Below are 19,122 nucleotides of genomic sequence, written 5' to 3'. Positions count from 1 at the left end.
CTCCAGCAGTTTAATTCATCATATCACAGCATCTAGATCAAAAGAGAAGCTGATTTCCTAAGAATAAAAGTGCGTCACCCACTAGGTATGATATTTAAAGTTAACATTACTTATCAAATATTTCCCAAAACTACAATAAAATTTTGAAGCATAATAAAAGTTACATTACAGATTTAAAACAAATTTTATTGTTTTGGAAAGAATAACAAAAAAAAAAACTTGATGCCATTGAAATGACATCAATTCCGATGAATATATTTTGAAAATTATCACCTTACATAGAAAAGCATATGTCTAGCTACACTTTTAACACTCTAGAAGGACTGTTGTCTTTTAACAAAATATTTATAAGAGAACATTTTGTTCTAGCAAAGAACAACCTGAGTACCCATCAACTGGACAATGGCTAAAGAAATTCTAGCGTATGAATTCAAAGGATTATTATTGAAGAATAATGACAAACATCAGGATTTCACTGGAAACAGGTGTATTTTTAGGGAATTCATTACAGTGAGTAATTTTGGATGTTTAATGAGGTCTCTTAAACTGCAAAACCTAACGAGATCTTGAGCAAGATCTTATTAATTAGATCCCTAAGTTTTATCTCCAGCAAGATTTTTCCAATATATACATAAGTATGGTTCAAATCCAAAGAAAACCATTCAATATCACAGTAACAATTCTATCTTCCAACCACTGCCTCCAAAGAGGCCAAAGTTGCTCAGTTTTATGAAACCAATAACTCCAAAATATTCTTATAGGGAAAAGATGTGGGAGGATGACATTCTATACAATCAGTCCAAACACGATCTGGAGCTGACTGAGGTTCAGATCCTAAATTTCTTACAGCAAAATTCAGACTCAAATTTAAGAAATCAGGGAAAACCCTTAGACCCTAAAGATATGATCAAAATAGCATGGCTTATGGATAGGAACTGGAAGTGATGCACACATTTAGGGAATTAGATGTGGTAGACAGAGTGCCTGAAGAGCCACTGACAGTGATTCTTAATATTGCACAGGAGGCAACAATTAAACATCTTTCACAGAAAAAGAGCAACAAACAAAATGTCTGTCTGATGAGGCCTTACAAATAGCTGAGGAAAGAAGGGGAAAGCAAAGGGGAGATTTCCCCAAATGAATTCATAATTTGTGAGAATAGCAAGGAGAGATAAGGTTTTCTTAACTGGGCATTGCAAAGAAATAGAACAAGTGAATGGGAAAGATAAGGAACCTTTGCAAGAAAATTTGAGCTATCAAGGTGGTATTTCCTGAATATATGGGCATGGGGACTTCTGGGGCCAAGGTGAGGCACTCACTTGTCTAGGGTCTTCCAGATTCCCTTGAAAAAAACCTTGCAATGGCTCAGAACCTGTTTTGGAGCAGTGAACCACATTACCAGTCTAGGACAGCTTGAAAGGTGAGCAGGAAAGGTGTCTCACTACAGTGGGAAAGTGCAGTTAAGTGAGGAAGCCAGAGACAGGTTTCACCCTAGGGTGCCATAGCACTTGTTAGGGAAGTCATGATAAACCTTAGGGTTTCTGAGATAAATTCAATCTCTTTTTTGGGCTTCATGCACTATATGAAATATACTATGTCTAGTGAGGTCTGTGCTGCAGGGAGAAAACATTAATCATTAATTAGATTCATAAGTTTTATCTCCAGCAAGATTTCTTCAATGTACACATTGGAATACACAAAAAATCATCAGATGATCACCATCCTACCATTATTGCTTTTATGAGGCTACCTTGCATTGTGAATATTGTGCAGTCTACTGACCTGCCTCTTCCAGGTAAATGGGGGTCCTCACTGAACACATTCATAAGTCTTTTCTCCACTAGCAATCCTTGATGTAAAGGAAGAGATGATCTCTGGTTGCAGACCTTTCCAGAGTCCAGACAGGGCTAGATCATAAGGTGAAATTTCTGATGTCTCCAAGCTCTATAGTGCTAGTAGAATGTCTTTCCACATTCATTATGGAAATACTTTCTATCCCATGTGAATTCTGATAGGAAATATCAGAATAACATCAATAATGACTTTAGCTTGAACACTTTTCATATTGATTGACTAATTACATGTCTTCTAGAATGGATTCTCTCATGTGAGAGAAAACAATGTTTGTCCCATATAAATAAACAATTATTCAATTAGGACTAAGCTTTATTCCCATCTCCTCATTCAGAAATTGGCCAGTGTAGGTGATTCAGTCAGTCTTTGAAGGGCAGGGCTGATGATCAGATGAAATCTTTGGCAAGACCTGGGAAAATTTAGATCAGACCAAAATGTAAAGGGATTTTATTATAGGTGAATTCTAGCCCATTGTGTTTTAGAGAAACAGTTCTGAGGGGAATTGGAACCCACTGGTCTAGACTGCACTATGTAATGGTGATCAGGCTAGAAATAAGTCTCTTTGTCCAAAACTGAGTCAAGATTCGGGCCCCTCCCACTCAGCCCCTCCTTAGAATAAGCCCAAATCTCATAATACTCATTTTCATTAAAATTTAAGTAATCAGCATTGATTTATGCCTATAGGTAACTCCCACGTAGCTAAGGGAATGTAAGTTTTGAGAGGTCTCCATGATTCATGTTTCCTTGGTAAGAGATAGCTAAATGACCATTGTTTTATAAATTGTAAACGAGCCATAATAAAATAATTAAATAGAAACGACGTCCCCTCAAATTTGATTTCATCAGATTTGTATAATAAGGTGAGCATGTATATAAAAGGATCAATCATATTATATATCTATCCAGTGTGAATTCTATTATATGCAGCAAGTAGGAAGTCTAGTTCTGAAAGCCTTTCCACATTGATCACATTCAGGGTTTCTTTCCAGTGTGGACACTCTGATGTGCAGCAAGATTGGAGCTAGAACTGAAAGCCCTTCCACATTGATTACATTTATAAGGTTTCTCTCCAGTGTGGATTCGCTGGTGTAAAGTGAGGTGGGAGTTTCGTCTGAAACCTTTTCCACACTGATTACATTGATAAGGTTTCACATCAGTGTGGATTCTCTGATGTAGATTAAGTTTGGTGCTCTCTCTGAAAGTCTTTCCACATTCATTACATTTATAAGGTTTCTCTCCAGTGTGGATTCTCTGATGTAGCGTAAGTTGGTAGTTTACTCTGAAAGCCTTTCCACACTGATGACATTCATATGGTTTCTCTCCAGTGTGGATTCTCTGATGCCGGATAAGTTCGGACCTCTTTATGAAAGCCTTTCCACATTCATTGCATTCATGAGGTTTCTCTCCAGTGTGGATTCTCCGATGTGCAGCAAGCCTGGAGCTAGAACTGAAAGCCTTTGTACACTCACTACATTCAAAAAGTTTCTTTCCATTGTGGATTCTCTGATGTGAGACAAGTAGGGAGTTTTGTCTGAAAGCCTTTCCACATTGATTACATTCATAAGGTTTCTTCATATGCATTTTCTGATGTAGAGTAAGATGGCCTTTAAAGCTGAATGCATTTCCACAAAGATTACATTCATAAGGTTTGTCTCCAGTGTGGATTCTCTGATGTGCACCAAGTACAGAGCTTTCCACATTGATTACATTCATAAGGTTTCTTTCCAGCGTGGATACTCTGAAGTGCAGCAAGACTGGAGCTAGAACTGAAAGTCTTTCCACATTGATTACATTTACGTGGCTTCTCACCATTGTGGATTCTCTGATGTACATCAAGACTGGAGCTAGAATGGAAAGCTTTTGCACACTCACTACATTCAAAAACCTTCTTTCTATTGTGGATTCTCTGATGTGAAACAAGTAGATAGTTTTGTCTGAAAGCCTTTCCACACTGATTACATTCATATGGTTTCTCTCCAGTATGGATTCTCTGATGTACATAAAGATTTGAGCTGTTTGTGAAAGCCTTTCCACATTGATTACATTCATAAGGTTTCTCTCCAGTGTGGATTCTCTGATGTACAGCAAAATATGAGCTGCTTGTGAAAGCCTTTCCACATTGATTACATTGATAAGGTTTCTCTGATGTAGACGAAGTCTGGAGCTCTCTCTCAAAGTCTTTCCACATTGATTATATTCATAAGGTTTCTCTCCAGTGTGGATTCTCTGATGTACAGCAAGAGTGTAGCCCTTTGCGAATGCCTTTCCACACTGATTGCATTCATAAAGTTCTTCGTATGGATTTTCTGATGTGGAGTAAGATGGTCTTTAAATCTGAATGCATTTCCACAGGGATTACATTCATAAGCTTTCTCGCCGTTGTGGATTTCCTGATGTTGAGTAAGACTGGAGCTCTGTAGGAATGCCTTTCCCTGGTTATCATATTCATAAAGTTCCTCTCTAGTCTCGATGTTCTGATGTACACCAAGACTACAGCTGCAACTCCCAGCCTTTCCACACTGACTGCATTCAGGAAGTTGCCTCTCACTGTCAATAATGTGATGAATAAGGAAGGAGGAGTGTTCACTAAAATGTACATCACATTCATGAAGCTCATGTGGCTTCTCTCCAGTATGAATTTTTTGACAGTAAATCAGGGAGGACTGTTGATTCATGCTTTTCCCACAATGATGACAACCATAAAGTTTATCTCCAGGGTGAACTTTCTGAAATATAGCACAGATTTGGCTCCTAGTGAAGTCGCAGGGACCATCACTCATGAGGTTTTCTTGCTGTGTTTCTTTCACAGAAATACTTAGCTTTTCAGTAGTCTCTTTCATTCCAGGTCTAATCTTTCCTTCTGCAAAAAAACAAATAGTGAAACATATTTACAGAGACACATGTACACACACACACAATTATAAACACTTCCCTCCACTGGAAGAAAGTAAACTGATCTACATGATACTTCTTCAGGTAAAGATAAAAGTCTTCCCAATTAAATTGACACAATCAAATGCCACTACTTCAGATCTGCAGAATAACTTGACTTGGAAAGACCTTCACAGACAATCACATTGGATCTTCAGAAACACCTCTGAAACTGGCAGACCCAGAGTTCTTGCTACAACCTCAAGTCAGGCCATGAACTCTGAATGGCTGAGTTACCTGAAAAGTATCCCTGCAGGTGAGATTAGATCACCAACCCCACAAATGGGCATGTTCTGTTCACAGAACTGGATGGCCCTTTTCCATGGCACTTACTTTCGTTCAAATTTTTTTTAAGAAAAAATGTTTTCTTTTTGCATGCTTGACTTTTTTCTCCCTCTCTTTGGGTCTTCCTATTACCTGAGACACAAAAATATTGAAATTAGGCCAAATCATAAGTGTACTTTAAACTCCAGGGAAAAGAAGAGTCAATCAATGGAGGTGGCAAATTTAACTGTTGCTTTATTGTAAGAAACTGCCATGGCAACTGCCAACCTTGAGCAATCACAACTGTGATGAGTCAACAGCCAGCAACACTGGACCAGAGACCACACCAGAAAGAAGATTAGGACTCAATGAAGGCTCAGGCACAGGTAGTTTTATTACTAACAAAATATTTTTCATTAAAATATGTACTTTGAAAAAACAAAATAGTATTGTGCAAGTCATAGAAAAGGGTATTTTTAACATAAATTTCACATGCACTGAAAAACCAAAAATGGAAGTGACTCACTTCATTGCAATATTTGCTTTACTGCAGAGCTCTGGAACTGATTCTGCAATATCGCTGAGGTGTACCTGGATTTTGTCTCACTCTTGTTTTGATTTTTAATCTTTTTTCCACTAATTCTACTCTCCTTAATCTATTATTACATTCACTCCTTGAGTTTCCCTTTATTCCATTGTATCCCATTGAACTAGATGTCTTTACACTCCCAAACACTCTCCTTTCCCTGGATTAGTTAAGACCAAGCTTCCTGATCTATTGTTTCTTCTCCACCATTTCCATGTTCCTCTGACAGACTGACAGCTCCTTGACCTCAGGGACTGCCTTTTCCCTTCCTAAAACTTGGTGAGTTGCCTAGAAAACTGAAGATGCTTAATCCATGCTTATTCACTGACAGGACCCATGGTTGACACCAGGCCCCAGCTTCTGCCTCAATCCCTATATTCTGTTCTCTGCCTTACTTGGCAAATGCAGACCTGTTTCTCACTCTTTCATTTTATCTCCTTTTTGTGTGAACTTTGTCTGCTTCTAAACCTGATGGGACCTGAGCATGCCCAGAGAGAACACTGCAGAGACTCTTTTTAGGCTCCTGAAGCATCCCATACTAAGGGGCACCTAGGAAATTCTAATTAGCACTTGGCCAAACTGAGAGTAGCTGTCAGCTCAATGAATCTGGCCAACAATTCTCCAAGAAGGGGCCAAAGATTGGGCCTTAGAGATCAAGTGAGGGACACAAGTTGATAATTTAGGTAAAGCATATCCTTGGATAAATTCTAAATGAGGCAACAACCTTTGCTTGTACTTAGATGCTACTGAATGGAAAGAGAAAATCATAAAACCCACTGCCTGGGTCAACTACAATTTTAGGGTATTTAAATTCAGGGTGGACCTCATGGTGCAAAGGGTATCCTTTGAGCCCCTTTAGGCAGTTAAGTGGTGCAGTAGGTACTGATTAGGAAGGCTAAAGTTCAAATTCAGCTTCAGACACGCTTACTAGATTTGCAACCCTTCCCAAGTCACTTAGGGCTCTTGCCCTTGATTTCCTTGTCTATAAAATGAGCCTGAAACACAAACGGGAAATCACTCCAGCATCTTAGCCAAGAAAACCCCAAAAGAGGTCATAGTGAAACAGAAATGACTGGAAGGACTGAAAACCACGACCTGATTCCCTATCTCCTTCACCACAGCATCTTTCCTAATTCTTTTAATTCTTTCCCAAATGTCCCTGATTGCCTGCTCCCACTATCCACCCCCCTACTCACCTTCTCAGTGAAGAAATATGCCTTCTATTTTTTCTTTGAAAAAATTGGATACTTATCAAGAGCTATCTTATCCTCCACATTTTCCATGGATGAAGTGAGTTTTTTTTGTCTTTGACGTCACTGTCAGATGAAATGATCCCCCTGCTAGGTAAAGCAAACTCCTTTCCATGAATAAATCATCCCATTCCAGGACATCATCTTGCTCAGTATGCTATCCCTACAGCATTCCTTTTAATCACTACTTTCCAGTCTCTCCCACACTAATGACTCCTTCCCTCCTGCTACAAACCATTTCTTGCTAATGATCAAAACATGATCACTTGATCCATTCAATCTAAGAGATATTTTTCCATGATCTTTCTTCTATTTCTTGGCTAAACAGCTGGAAGTGCCCACTTACAAGTGGAGTCGCTGACTCTTTTCTCTGAAATTCTCAGCAGTCTAGCTCCCAGTATCATTGTTCAACTGAAATTCCCCTCTCCAAAATTACCAAAAACATCCATGCTGTTAAACCCACTGTTCATATCTTCATACTCATCTTTCTTTTCTTCTCTACAGCTTTTCACAATCAATCACCCTTCTTTTTCTCTCTCACTCTCCCTGCAATTTAGTGACACTAATATCATTGTTCTCCAAAACAAACTTATTCTTTCTTCCAGCCCTCCCATCTTCCTACTTTCCTAATGCTCTCCAAGGAATCCTCGCATTAGAGCACATTCATAAATGAGGTATCATGCCTTCCTCATGGAGTTTCACAAACACTTCTGTCCCACATAGTCAATCTGCTCCTATGTCCTCTGATTGCACCCAGATAACATCTCTCCCATAACACCCCCTTCTCTCCCAACACTTCTACTGTCTTGGTTCAGGTCCTGAACAACACACAACGGAGCTATTTCAGGAAAGTGATACTTGTTCCAGGTGCTCCAAGTCTCCCTCCACTCCAGTCATTACACCCCTCCCTTACAAAGATCATCTTCCTAAAGTTCTTGACTGACCATATCATCACATCCTCAACAATCTCCTGTGGCTCCCGAGGAAAAGGATCAAATATAAAATCTTTTCTAAGACTGCTAATCACCTACCCTCTCTCTTTACATACCCCTCTCCTGTTCTTCTACATTTTCTTTCCCTTCACATCCCAACCAAACATGCTATAATCCAGTGGTATGGGCCTCACATCTATTCTGTGAAGAGGACACTCTGTCTCCCAAATGTTTGGGCTTTCCAAGCTTTCTCCAGACAGAGAATGGCATCCTGGCTTCCCTGAAGCCCCGGCTAGGGCCCATGTTCCACAATAGGCTTTCCAGTTCTCTTTCACTGTAGTACATTTTCTTTCTCAATGAGATCCAATCTGTCTTGTCCATAGCAGGTTTCTACAAGATTGTTGGCATGTCATCTGCCCACCTAGTCAGTGAAGACCAGGAGAGCAAGGGATGTTCCTTGCATCTCTTTATGTTGCTTAACAGATGGTATAGCACCTAGCAGCAACTTTCTAAGTCTTCACTGATGAGAAAAATGCCTAAGAAAGAAACCATATTTAAAAGCCTAACCCCCTTTTGCACGTTCAGGGAAGTTCCATGCCCCCAAATTCTAAACAATGCATTTTTTTTAGGATCATGGATTTACAAGTAGGAGACACCTTAATTGAATGGTATCTAACCTCCTAATTTTACAGAAGGGGAAACTGAGAATCAGTAGGGTTCAGTGACTTGTGCAGATTCACTGCTAAAAGTCTCTGAAAAAGAATCATAATTCAAGTATTCCTGCCCCCAAATCTAACACTTGCTTTCCTACAATACCAGGAGACACAGCTCTCATGTGCCTGCTTTTAATTCACTCACCTGGACAGCAGCTCCTCAGGCCTTCTTGTTCCAGCATCAGTGGCACCTCCCTTTCCTTCAAATAAAACACCAAATATTCTCTGGGAACTGGATGCCCTAATAACATGGAAAAAGTAATGAACATGGAGAAATACTTAGAATTTAGTTCTTTTTAGGGAAAACAGTGTACATACAAAGCTACTCCATTTTGAGAATCATTCCTTTATGTTCACAAACCTCTGGCTTATTCTTCCTTTAATGGTTGTAACGCAAGTAACCAAAAAAGGATGTGCCAGATCAGCATTCAGCTCCAGCAGACTAGAGCTCAATGGATCAGCTCTGGCTCTGCGTCCTCCTCAACTCCTCACTCCATGAAACCTATAAAAACTTGGTTACTGTTCATTCAGTGAGTCATTGCTCTTCTGCTGAGATTCTCCTTTTCGGGAACTTAACGAACCTTAGGTAGTCAATTTCTAACTCTTGGCCAGCATCTAATTCCTGCCATTGACAGAGGCAAGCAATCAAGGAGGAAAAGATGGTGGCCAGAAGTGCTTAAGCATGATTTCCATAGCATTCATCTTTGAGAACTTTGGGGAGAAGATCATGGAGCCAACAGAGAATCAAAATGTGATCATGGTTAACCTTCCTCAAAGGAGGCACTCATTGCAGAGTTCCCATTATCTAGAAATTTGAGGCGACTGGTAGTGCAGTGGGGTAAGGCCTGGAAATAGACTGAGGAATGCCAAGGATTAAATCCACCCTCAGACAGTTATTAACTGTGTGTCTGGAAAAGTCACTTAATCTCTGTTTGCTTCAGTTTTCTCAAACACCATATGGGAATAATATCAGCTAGTAAGATAATATTGTAAAGAAAGGACAGAAAACAACAGCTGATGAACATCAGGTGAAGAGAAAGGCTTATTGCCCTCTCTCCTTTGCCACCACCTGTAGTGGGTAGTAGAGGCGATGTAAAGAAGATTAAGGAAAATTGTGTAACACTAGACACAACTAGAAATTGTGAGTTACAAATTGATGCTTCTCAGAAAGTAGGATATCCTAAATACTTGGCCCATCCCAAAAAGGAAGAGGAAACAGAGAAAAGCAGGCTGAGCACTTTTCAGATATTTGGCAGAGAAAATTAATGTCCAGGGAGAGGTTGGGCTAAAAAATCCATGGGATTAGTTCTACATCTGAGATGCTTCAACACTGACATTACCTTAGGCCTCAAGCTACCTAAAATTGGCATGAGACAGCTGCAGTAACAACAACAGAACATACAGATTATCTTCACACCAGGCAGGAGAAGGACTGTATCGCTTGGACACTGGAGATCAGCACATTTCCCATTCTGGTAATAGATAAGTGCTCCAAAGTCAGCATACTGAGGAATGAAGATATTGCCTTTGGTAGCAGACTAAGTAAGAGTGGCCAGGGGAAATGTCCTTACCCAAGGAGAGTAGGTTGTGGGCATTTTCCAGCATGACTGCTTTGTATAACTGCTTCTGAGGAGGGTCTAAGAGGTCCCATTCCTCTGGGGTGAAGTCCACAGACACATCCTGGAATGTCACCAGCTCCTAAACCATCAAGAGTCACAAGATTTAGACCTGAAAAAGACTCCAGAATTCAGGCAGTCTAACTCTCATCAAGGGAGAAGAGGAAACTGAAGCACAAAAAGGGGATTTACCTAAAATTCTTATCCTACTTTACTGAGAATCAACATTTAAAACCACAGTCATTAAGACCTCAATGAAAACTTGAGAGAAGTATTTGACATGATCAATTGGAATAAAGTGGAGGAACATCTTACTATGGAATCTGGGAAAAAATGTACGTTTTGTCTGTGAGATAGAAAGACCAAAGGAAGAGAGAGAAAAGTGAAATTCCTTCCTTATCACAACGGATAAAAATAAAATTTTATCAACAATATTCTGTCAGGTTTGGGAGAAGATGGCCAGTAGAGTCAACTGTGGGGTGTGAGGGGGAGAATGTTTGATTATAGAAAAGAGAGGGAAGAAAAAAATATAGTTAATTTCCTGAGAGCCTGAAACAAAATCTTCTCTAGATAAAAGATGAAAAGGATTCATAAGATATACTAATTACAACCTAGACTGAACTGAAGGAGATGAGACTTTCCAGTGAAGTGAAGGAGAATTCTTTGTTATTACACTGTGTCTTGGGGCTACCCTTTGTATAATCTGTCATGGCCAAAACATCTTATGCCTTTTATTTATGATAGCTTTCATTTGTCAATAGTTATTACTTCCTTATTAAAGTATTTACTTATACAGTTGTTCATTTTTGTTGTTCCTTGTGTTCAAAGCAGACCAAAAGGGCATCACTATGTAAGGGTTCAAGTACAATGTGTCTGAACATGGATGATCAGACTCATAGAGGCCAGAAGGCTCTACCACAGTTTGGGAACAAATAGTGCACATGAACATTTGGGGTAGACATGCCTCTCAATTTGCTCATCTCACTATTCTTTGAAATACTGCAATGCTGCCTCTCTAGCACAACACACCATGTTCTTTGATGTTGATAAGCTATGCTGGCTGGTACTTAGCCACTGTCTCCCATGTCTAACCATTGATTCCAAAATTCTTCAGAGAGACCTTGGGAATATGGCCTTTTACTATGTCTTCTGACCACACTGAGTGCCTTCTTTGAGCACTTCCAAATTGTTCTCCACAAGAGTTGGATCAGTTCATAACTACACCCACAGAACGTTAGGGTTCCAGTTTTTCCACATCTCTTCAACCTCCATCATTTTCCATGTTCATCATATTAGCTGATCTGATAAGTATGAGTTGGTGCCTTGGAGGTGTTTTAACTTAGCACATGTATGATACAAATTTAGACCATTTTTTTCATGATTATAGATAGGTTTCATTGAATATTTGCAAAACTGCCTGTTCAAATCATTTAATTATTTATCAGTTGGAGAAAGATGTATGCTTTACAAATTTACAAATGTATAATTTACAAATTAGAATCACTTGTCTATTATTTATGAAATGAAGCCTTTATCAGAGACACTTCTTGAAAAAAATTCCCCAAATCTCTCCATTTCTTATAATTTTCATTTCATTGGTTTTGATTGTGCTAACACATTTAAATTTTATATGATAAAAATTATGGATTGAACATTTTGTATTATTCTCTAGAACTTGTTTGGTCATCAATTCTTCCCTTATCCATGCACCCCATGGAATTTTTGCAAAAAATAACTGCGGACAAGGGCAGGAAGGTACTGCAAACACATGTAAGAAGGCAGAAATTGTCAATAGAGCCTTTCATTATGTAATAAAATAAGAAAGGAAATTGGTTTAAAGACAACAAAAGATTCAAACCAAATGGAGACTTAACAACAACATTTAATTCTATAGTAATGAAATGATGGGGACAACTGGGGGTAGAGGGGATACAATGTTGGAACTGGAGTCAGGAAAATGTGAGTTCAAATCCAGCTTCAGACTCTTACTAGCTATGTGATCCCAGGCAGGGAATTTAACTCTGTTTGGCTCAGTTTCCTCATCTGAAAAATGAGCTGGAGAAATAAAAACCACTCCAGCATCATTGCCAAGAAAACCCCAAACGGGGTCACAAGGACTTGGACACGGCTGAATAACGTCAATAACAACAACAACATTATGGAGGTGATGTTTCACAGCAGAAGAAAATAACCAAATTCATTTGGAAAAATAACAGAAATACAATAATATCATGGGGAATGATGTATGAAATAAGTAAGAATAGGGGAGCAACTATATCAAACAGCACTGGTCATCAGCACTGTGTGGTAGTGGGGGGAGGGAGAGAGAGAAATGAATGGAACAGATGAAAGAAGGGAATTTCAGAATCATTACAACTCAGTAACTCCATGTTTGGTAAAGTGGACAAAAGACTGATTTAGGAAAAAATCAATTTTTGGCTAAAAAAAACCAAACTACTGAGAAAAGTAGAAAGCAGTCAGGAAGGAAATTAAGATTAGACCAACATCTCATACAATACTCTACAATACATTCTAAATGGATATTTTATTGCTGTTCAGTTGCTTCAGTCATGTCTGACCCTCCATGGTCACATTTGACGTTTTCTTGGTACAGACCTGATGTACTAAGAGGGTAAAATAGAAATTGAAAGATTCCACCAATCATCTCCTAAGAAAGAACCAAAATGAAAACTCCCAGGAATATTATAGCTAAACTCCAGTGCTCCCAGTTCAAGGGAAAAAAAAGAGTACAATCAGCCAGAAAGAAGTAATTCAAATGGCATGGAACTATAGTCAGGCTAACACACAAGTGAGGAATATATACATTAAAAGTAATCGGAGAGTGTGGAATAGAATATTCACCAAGACAAAGGAACTAGGATGGTGACTGAGAATCACGTACTCAGAAAAACTGAATATAATCTCTCAGGGGAAAAAAAATCTTCATTCAATAAATAGAGGACATTCAAAGATTCCTAATGAAAAGACCAGACCTGAACAGAAATTGGATCTTGAAATACAAGAACCAAGAGAAACATCAAAAGGTAAACAGAGTAAACAAAAGAGATTCAATAAGGTTAAATTGCTTATATTCCTACATTGGAAGATGATACCTGTAACTAAAGACCTTTAGGACTATTAGGGCAATGAGAAGGAGTATACACTGATAGTATACATTAACTGTGATGGGGTGGTATTCAAGAAAACAAAACTAAGGGTTGAAAAAGAGAATTGCATTCCAACAAGAAGGAAGGGAAAGGTAGAAGTGGATGAATTATCTCACATAAAAGAGACCAAGAAGAGGTATTACAGTGAAGGGGAACATGGGGGAGGTGGGAATGGAGGCCTTGAGCCTTACTCTGAACAAAATGGTCAAAGAGGGAATAACATACATGCTTAGATGGGTACAGATATCTAACTCATCCTACAGGGAAGTCAAAAGGGACTTGGATAAGGGGGGAGGGGAGAGACTGATAGAAGGAAGGGTAGATTGGGGGAGGCATTGATCAGAAGGAAAACACTGCTGAGGAAAGAGGGTAAAAGGTGGAAGAAAGAGAGAATGAGAAGAGGAAATAGGATGGAGGGATATACACAGGTATCAAAACTGTAAATATGAATGGAATTAACTCACCCTTACATTGAATTAATAGATGCAAAATGGATAATTTTGATTGTACTAAATTCAAAAGTTGTTTTTTACAGAAACCAAATCAAGAAAATCAAGATTACAAGGAAAACTGACACCTGGGAAAATTTTACACCAAGTACCTCTCATAAAGATCTCATTTCTCAGACGTATGGAGTACCGAGTCAAATTTATACGACTACAAGTCACAACCCAGTTGATCAATGGTCAAAAGATATGAATAGGCAGCTTTGAAACAAGGAAATCAAAGCTATTTAGAGTCATATAAAAATTCTCCAAATGACTATTAACTAGAAAAATGCAACTTGAAACAACTCTCAAATTAAAACAAACCTCATACCTATGAAATTGACAAATAAAACAGAAAACGGAAATGATAAATATTGGAGGGAAGTAGGAAAACAGGGAGAATAATGCACTGTTGCTAGATTTGTGAACTGATTCAACCATGATGAGAGTTTTTGAAACTATAAGAAAAGGGGTACAAAAATGTGGATGCCCCTTGACCCAGGAATAACCATATGAAATTGCTATCCACAAAAGGTTTGTTTCAAAAGGACCTACTCACACTCTTTCTGGGGTGGCAAATTATGGGAAATTGAGGAGATGCCCATTGATTGCAGAATACCCTTACAAGTTGTAGTATATGATTGCAGTGGAATACTAGTGTGTTACAGAACATGACAAGCAGGATTTCAGAAAAACCTAGAAAAGCTGAAATGAACTGATGCAGGAGGAACGTTGTAGAAAGCAGAGGCAATATTGTTTGAGGAGCAATGGTGAATAACTTAGCTATTCACAGCTTATATAATAAAGTAAGACAATCTGAAAGGATTCTTGATGAAAAATGCCCTTCTCCCCCCTCCATAGAAAGAACTGATTCAGAATATACACCTAAAGCATACCAGTTTTCACTTGCTTTCTTTTTAGTACAATTTCTTTCCCATAAACTAATATGGAAATGTTTTACATGACTGCATATGTGAACCTATTTCTGATTGCTTACCACATGCAGGAGAGATAAGAGGAAGGAGGCAGGTAGAGAACTATAACCTCAACATTTAGAAATAAAAATGTTTTTGCATGTAATTGGGGAAAAATGAAGTATTGTTTTAAAAAAGACTAGTAGTCAATGGCAACTAGGTGACACAGTAGACAGAGTGCCAGGCCTGGAGTCAGGAGGATCTGAGTTCAAATTTAGCTTCAGACACTAAACAGCAATGTAATCCTGGGCAAATCATGTCCCCCTGTGTGCTTCAGTTCCTCCTATGTAAAATGTGCTGGAAAAAGAAATGGAGAAACACTCCAGTATCTTTGCCAAGAAAACCCCAGTGTGTCACAAAGAGCCAGACAAGACTAAAACAACTGAAAAACAACAAATAGGCATTTCCCAATAGATATATGGTTAAAGGATCTGAACAAAAAATTATCAGAAGCAACTGCCAGGTATTCCTAGTCATATGAAAAAATGCTCGAAACCCACATAGAAGAGAAAAGCAAACCAAACCACTGAGAATTCATCTCACACTCTGCAAAACTGACAGCAAGGACAATAGCACCAGTCAATGTTGGAGGAGCTGTGGGAAGATGGGCACACAAACACACTGTGGATGGAGCTATGGAATGGGAGAAGATCAGGGAGATCGGAGTTCAAATGCCGCCTCAGACACTGACTAGTTATGTGACCCTGGCTGGTAAGCCTTTGAAATCTATTGGCCTCAGTTTCCTGAACTGTGAAATAAAGATAAGAAGAGGACCTGTGCTATGTATGGGGTTGTGAAGATGGTCAAAAGTAGATTAGGGGAAGAAAGTAATTCACTGTGCTGGGTCTTTGCCTTCGAGCACTATACCTCTTTGATAAGAACTGAGCATCTCCTTTAGGACAGCCCTTTCCCCTACAGGAAAAGAAAACTCCCAGAATTTTGAGTAGTTCCCCAAACTCAGTCCTTTCCTATATCCTCTCTAACAAGGGACGTACTAGGCCCTTAACGAATGCTAATTAAGTAACAGCTAAAGATGGCATTCTTTTCTTTGGCCTAGTCCAAACAGCTCTGTTAATGGCCTTTGAACATGGTGGGCATGTGAGCCCAAAGTCAACTTAACCTGTCTTCTGGAGCTTCCAGATTTTCCAGAAACACAGGACCAGAGTAAGCAGGAGGTCAGGAACACCTCAGCCCTGGCTCATGATACTAACTCCTTTCACCCCTCACTGCCCCCTGACTGTGCCCTTCATGATGCCCAACTACAAGACAGTGTGCAACTGACAGATTAACTATTTATGCAGATCAGACCATGGAGGATAAGCAGAGCATCCTGTCTTCCAGGTCTGCCTGGGAGAGCTCTGCCAAAGAGGTAAAGGGGAAGGGGGAGCAGTCCTAAGGACATGTGGGGTAGGGGTGGTAGCCATGGATACAGGAATAAAGACAAGATCTCTACAGAACAGAGAGGAATGAGTGAAGAGGTCTTAGGAGGGCAGCCACCGGGGATGAGTAGTTAGTGATTGTGATGCCAATATACCATGGATTAATTCAAAGGACAGAGAACAGGATGTTGTTGTTACTACTGTTTTCAATTTCCTGCCTATTTTTGTAAAGAAACAGTGCATAGGTTGGGGATCGCCAGCCTCACAGACAATCCTCTTTGTTTATGGAAATGGCCTCTTTGGGGGTCAAGTCTGTGGACAGAGTGCACTCACCTGACTTGGGAGTGTGCAGCTGTCCAGGGCCATTCCTTCTGGCTCCACACACTCCCAGACTGGGCCAGGCTTTAGTCTTCTACAGACTGAGCTGGGGAGAGAGAAGGATAATGAGAACGGAGGCTGGCCTACGGAAGTTACAGGGGGTGAGGCCCTGCCCTCAAGACAGAGAATGAAGCCTAGAGGTAGGGGTCCTGCTTGAAAAAGATGGTCCCACCATCTCCTACCACTCTTCTTTCCCCTTCCTTTCTCCTGTTATTCAGATAACAAGGGGCAGAAGGTGCTTGGGATCCTACATGGGATAAGAGCAATAAGAGCCTCAATGACTCCTGAATCAGAGATTTCCCTCTGACTGAGTGTGGGACAAGGACCCCTAAAGGGCCACCCACCACCTGAACTTCCCCCCACACCTAGATACTGAATAATGCTTTCAATCCCCTGTCATGGTGGCCCCCACCCAGCCCAACACTTCTGAGTGGGTTATCCTGGAATCACCCCAGGCCCCTTCTTCTTTACCTCAGGATCACCACCTCAATCCCATCCCTAATCTTCATACCATCTTTACTTTTTCCCCATAAAAGTCAGTCTTGACCAGACCAAAGAGGCCAATTAAAAAAAACATCTCACCCTCCTCTCTTGGCAACACAATGGGCCTTGGCTCTGAATGAAAACAAAGGCCTGAGGGGCCCATTTCCTTGGAGGCAGATCCAGGCCTTCCCATAGGCATTTACAGGGTCACTAGAGCCTTTCATTTTTATTTCACTCAAGACAGGATTCCTGGGTCCCTGCGGAAAGGTGTGAATTTTGTGAAAATTCAAAAATTCAATCGTAAATCTAGGGGAGGGGTAACCCCAGACCTTTGAGAAGTGATCTGGAGTCTGGAAAAGAGTTAGCAGGAGGAAGCTTGTCCAGGAGCCAGGCAGGAGAGGGAGGATTGCTCCAGGGGGACCTGAAGGTAGACTTACCACAGGGTCAGAAGGGTAGGACGAGACCCAATGGGATGAACAGCCAGCAGGTCTGTGAGGGGCTGGCTCCGACCCACCTGGCACCTGCACCCACAGAGAAAGCCTCCAGAAGGCAGAGATCTCAGGTCCAAGGGAAGATGAGTGGGATGGCTCAGATCCCTACTTAAATTAATTACTCAGAGGCCTCTCAAAGTGATAACAGAAAGTTGATTTATTCGATTCTCGAGAAGCAGGGCAATTCCTGTACCAGTTCACCTGGAGCAGCAAAAGCCGAAGACAAAGAAAAGGCAGTGATACATTCAGACCCTAACGCAAATCCCTCCCTCCCCTGCTGACCATTATCCTCATTAGCTGAGAATACGATCTTACATTCTAGACGCGAAATCTAACGAATCCCTTTTGAAATGAAGACATCGAAGAGTCATGTAAGCTTTATCCAATCATCGAGACCCTGATGTGCTACACAGTTTTATACCCTTATATGGAATTATTAAAAATATTGTAATCTTGAGCCTCTCGGTCTGACCTCACCCCTGGGAGAAGAATTACAATCTGAGAAGTCTTCACTAAACCTATTCCACTCAAAGACAACGTGATCCGAGATCTGAGGAAAGAAGGCAGAGGGAGCTCCAGTCCAAGGGCAGAACGCAGAGAGATCTCAGCTCCAGGGAAGAAGGCAGAGATCTCACCAGTTCCAGTTTTCAGCCTGCCTACGCTGGGAGGCTCCTCCCAGCCTCTGAGGCCCCTTTAAGGGCCCTTTCCCCTAATCACACCCAGGGTCAAGCACTCAGGACCTTTTGTCCCTCTCCTCCCCAAGCCCTGCCCTCCATCACCTGCACAGCCTTGGCCACTGGGATGGCCCCTCTTTCACCCTAGCCTCTCTGCAGGCCTCCAAACTGCACCCCAGAGCTCTTGTTCCACCTGGGACACCCCCCACCAGGCTGGTCATCTCTGAGAGCTCCTCCTCCCCCATCACCCTCCCACGTGTTTCTTATTGGAGGAAAGATTCAGGACTTTAGGAGTTGGGAGGGGGAGAAGGCAGAGGCCAGCTGGAGATTTCCAGGGAGCAAGGGATTCCCTGGCTACGGAGCTTAGTTTGAGGATGGGGGTTGCTCACCAAATGCAGGCAGTGTGATTAGCACATTCTCCTGGTTTGAATGAGAATGTGGCTTGTTTCAAGTCAGATCCCAGCAGGATAATTGGGATGTTTGACCCGCTAAGGACAGATCCACCCTTACTGTGAAATAGACTTAAAATGTGGCACTTAAGGGCTTGTGTTTAGGAGCTGAAAGAGTAAGAATTCGGTGTCACTGGGTCAGAATTACCCTTTGCTCCTCCCTGAATGCAGTCAGCCTAGAGGGTCAGAGGCATAAATGGACAAAGTGCTTTTTCTAAGACAATTCTAAGTAAGATAATCAGCTGAATTGCTGTTCTTTGGCAACTTTGTTTCATGTATCAACATGGTAACATTTTTATGTTGTTGTTTTGCTCCAGAATTTTCTCAGTTGGGGATCTGGGAGAACCAATATCTATTTATGTATTTATGTACGTTTTTAATTTGAAAACAAATTTTTAAAGGCATATGCAATTGTACCGTTAGAAAATGTCATTTTCCTTTTATCTGAATGCTATGAATTTGTGAATTAAGCTGTAAGAGGGTGGCTATAATG

General features: G+C 40.6%; 2 protein-coding genes across 4 annotated transcripts; both read right to left on the bottom strand.

Annotated features, from left to right (window-relative positions):
- Positions 1 to 304: 304 nt before the first annotated feature.
- Positions 305 to 4,017, bottom strand: LOC140521931 (uncharacterized). The gene has a single exon (XM_072637081.1). The coding sequence runs from the start codon at positions 3,901 to 3,903 to the stop codon at positions 2,827 to 2,829; it is 1,077 nt and encodes a 358-aa protein (XP_072493182.1). The 5' UTR covers positions 3,904 to 4,017; the 3' UTR covers positions 305 to 2,826.
- A 6-nt stretch (positions 4,018 to 4,023) lies between these two features.
- Positions 4,024 to 18,748, bottom strand: LOC140521947 (zinc finger protein 90-like). 3 transcript variants are annotated; one of them, XM_072637082.1, is made up of 6 exons: positions 17,453 to 18,748; positions 16,488 to 16,578; positions 10,102 to 10,228; positions 8,676 to 8,771; positions 5,119 to 5,202; positions 4,024 to 4,714 (listed from the first exon to the last, which is right to left on the bottom strand). In XM_072637082.1, exons 2-6 carry the CDS (start codon positions 16,518 to 16,520, stop codon positions 4,026 to 4,028), a joined length of 1,029 nt encoding a protein of 342 aa, XP_072493183.1. In that variant the 5' UTR covers positions 16,521 to 16,578; positions 17,453 to 18,748; the 3' UTR covers positions 4,024 to 4,025. The 3 variants fall into 3 exon arrangements, with proteins under 3 accessions (XP_072493183.1, XP_072493185.1, XP_072493184.1); XM_072637084.1 differs by lacking the exon at positions 5,119 to 5,202; XM_072637083.1 differs by lacking the exon at positions 17,453 to 18,748 and having other exon boundaries at positions 16,488 to 16,641.
- Positions 18,749 to 19,122: the final 374 nt, after the last annotated feature.

This window comes from Notamacropus eugenii, chromosome 1, assembly GCF_028372415.1.
Source record: "Notamacropus eugenii isolate mMacEug1 chromosome 1, mMacEug1.pri_v2, whole genome shotgun sequence".
NCBI lineage: Eukaryota > Metazoa > Chordata > Mammalia > Diprotodontia > Macropodidae > Notamacropus > Notamacropus eugenii.
The sequence above is the reverse complement of the archived record's forward strand: the minus strand, read 5'-3'. Positions and strand labels throughout refer to the sequence as shown.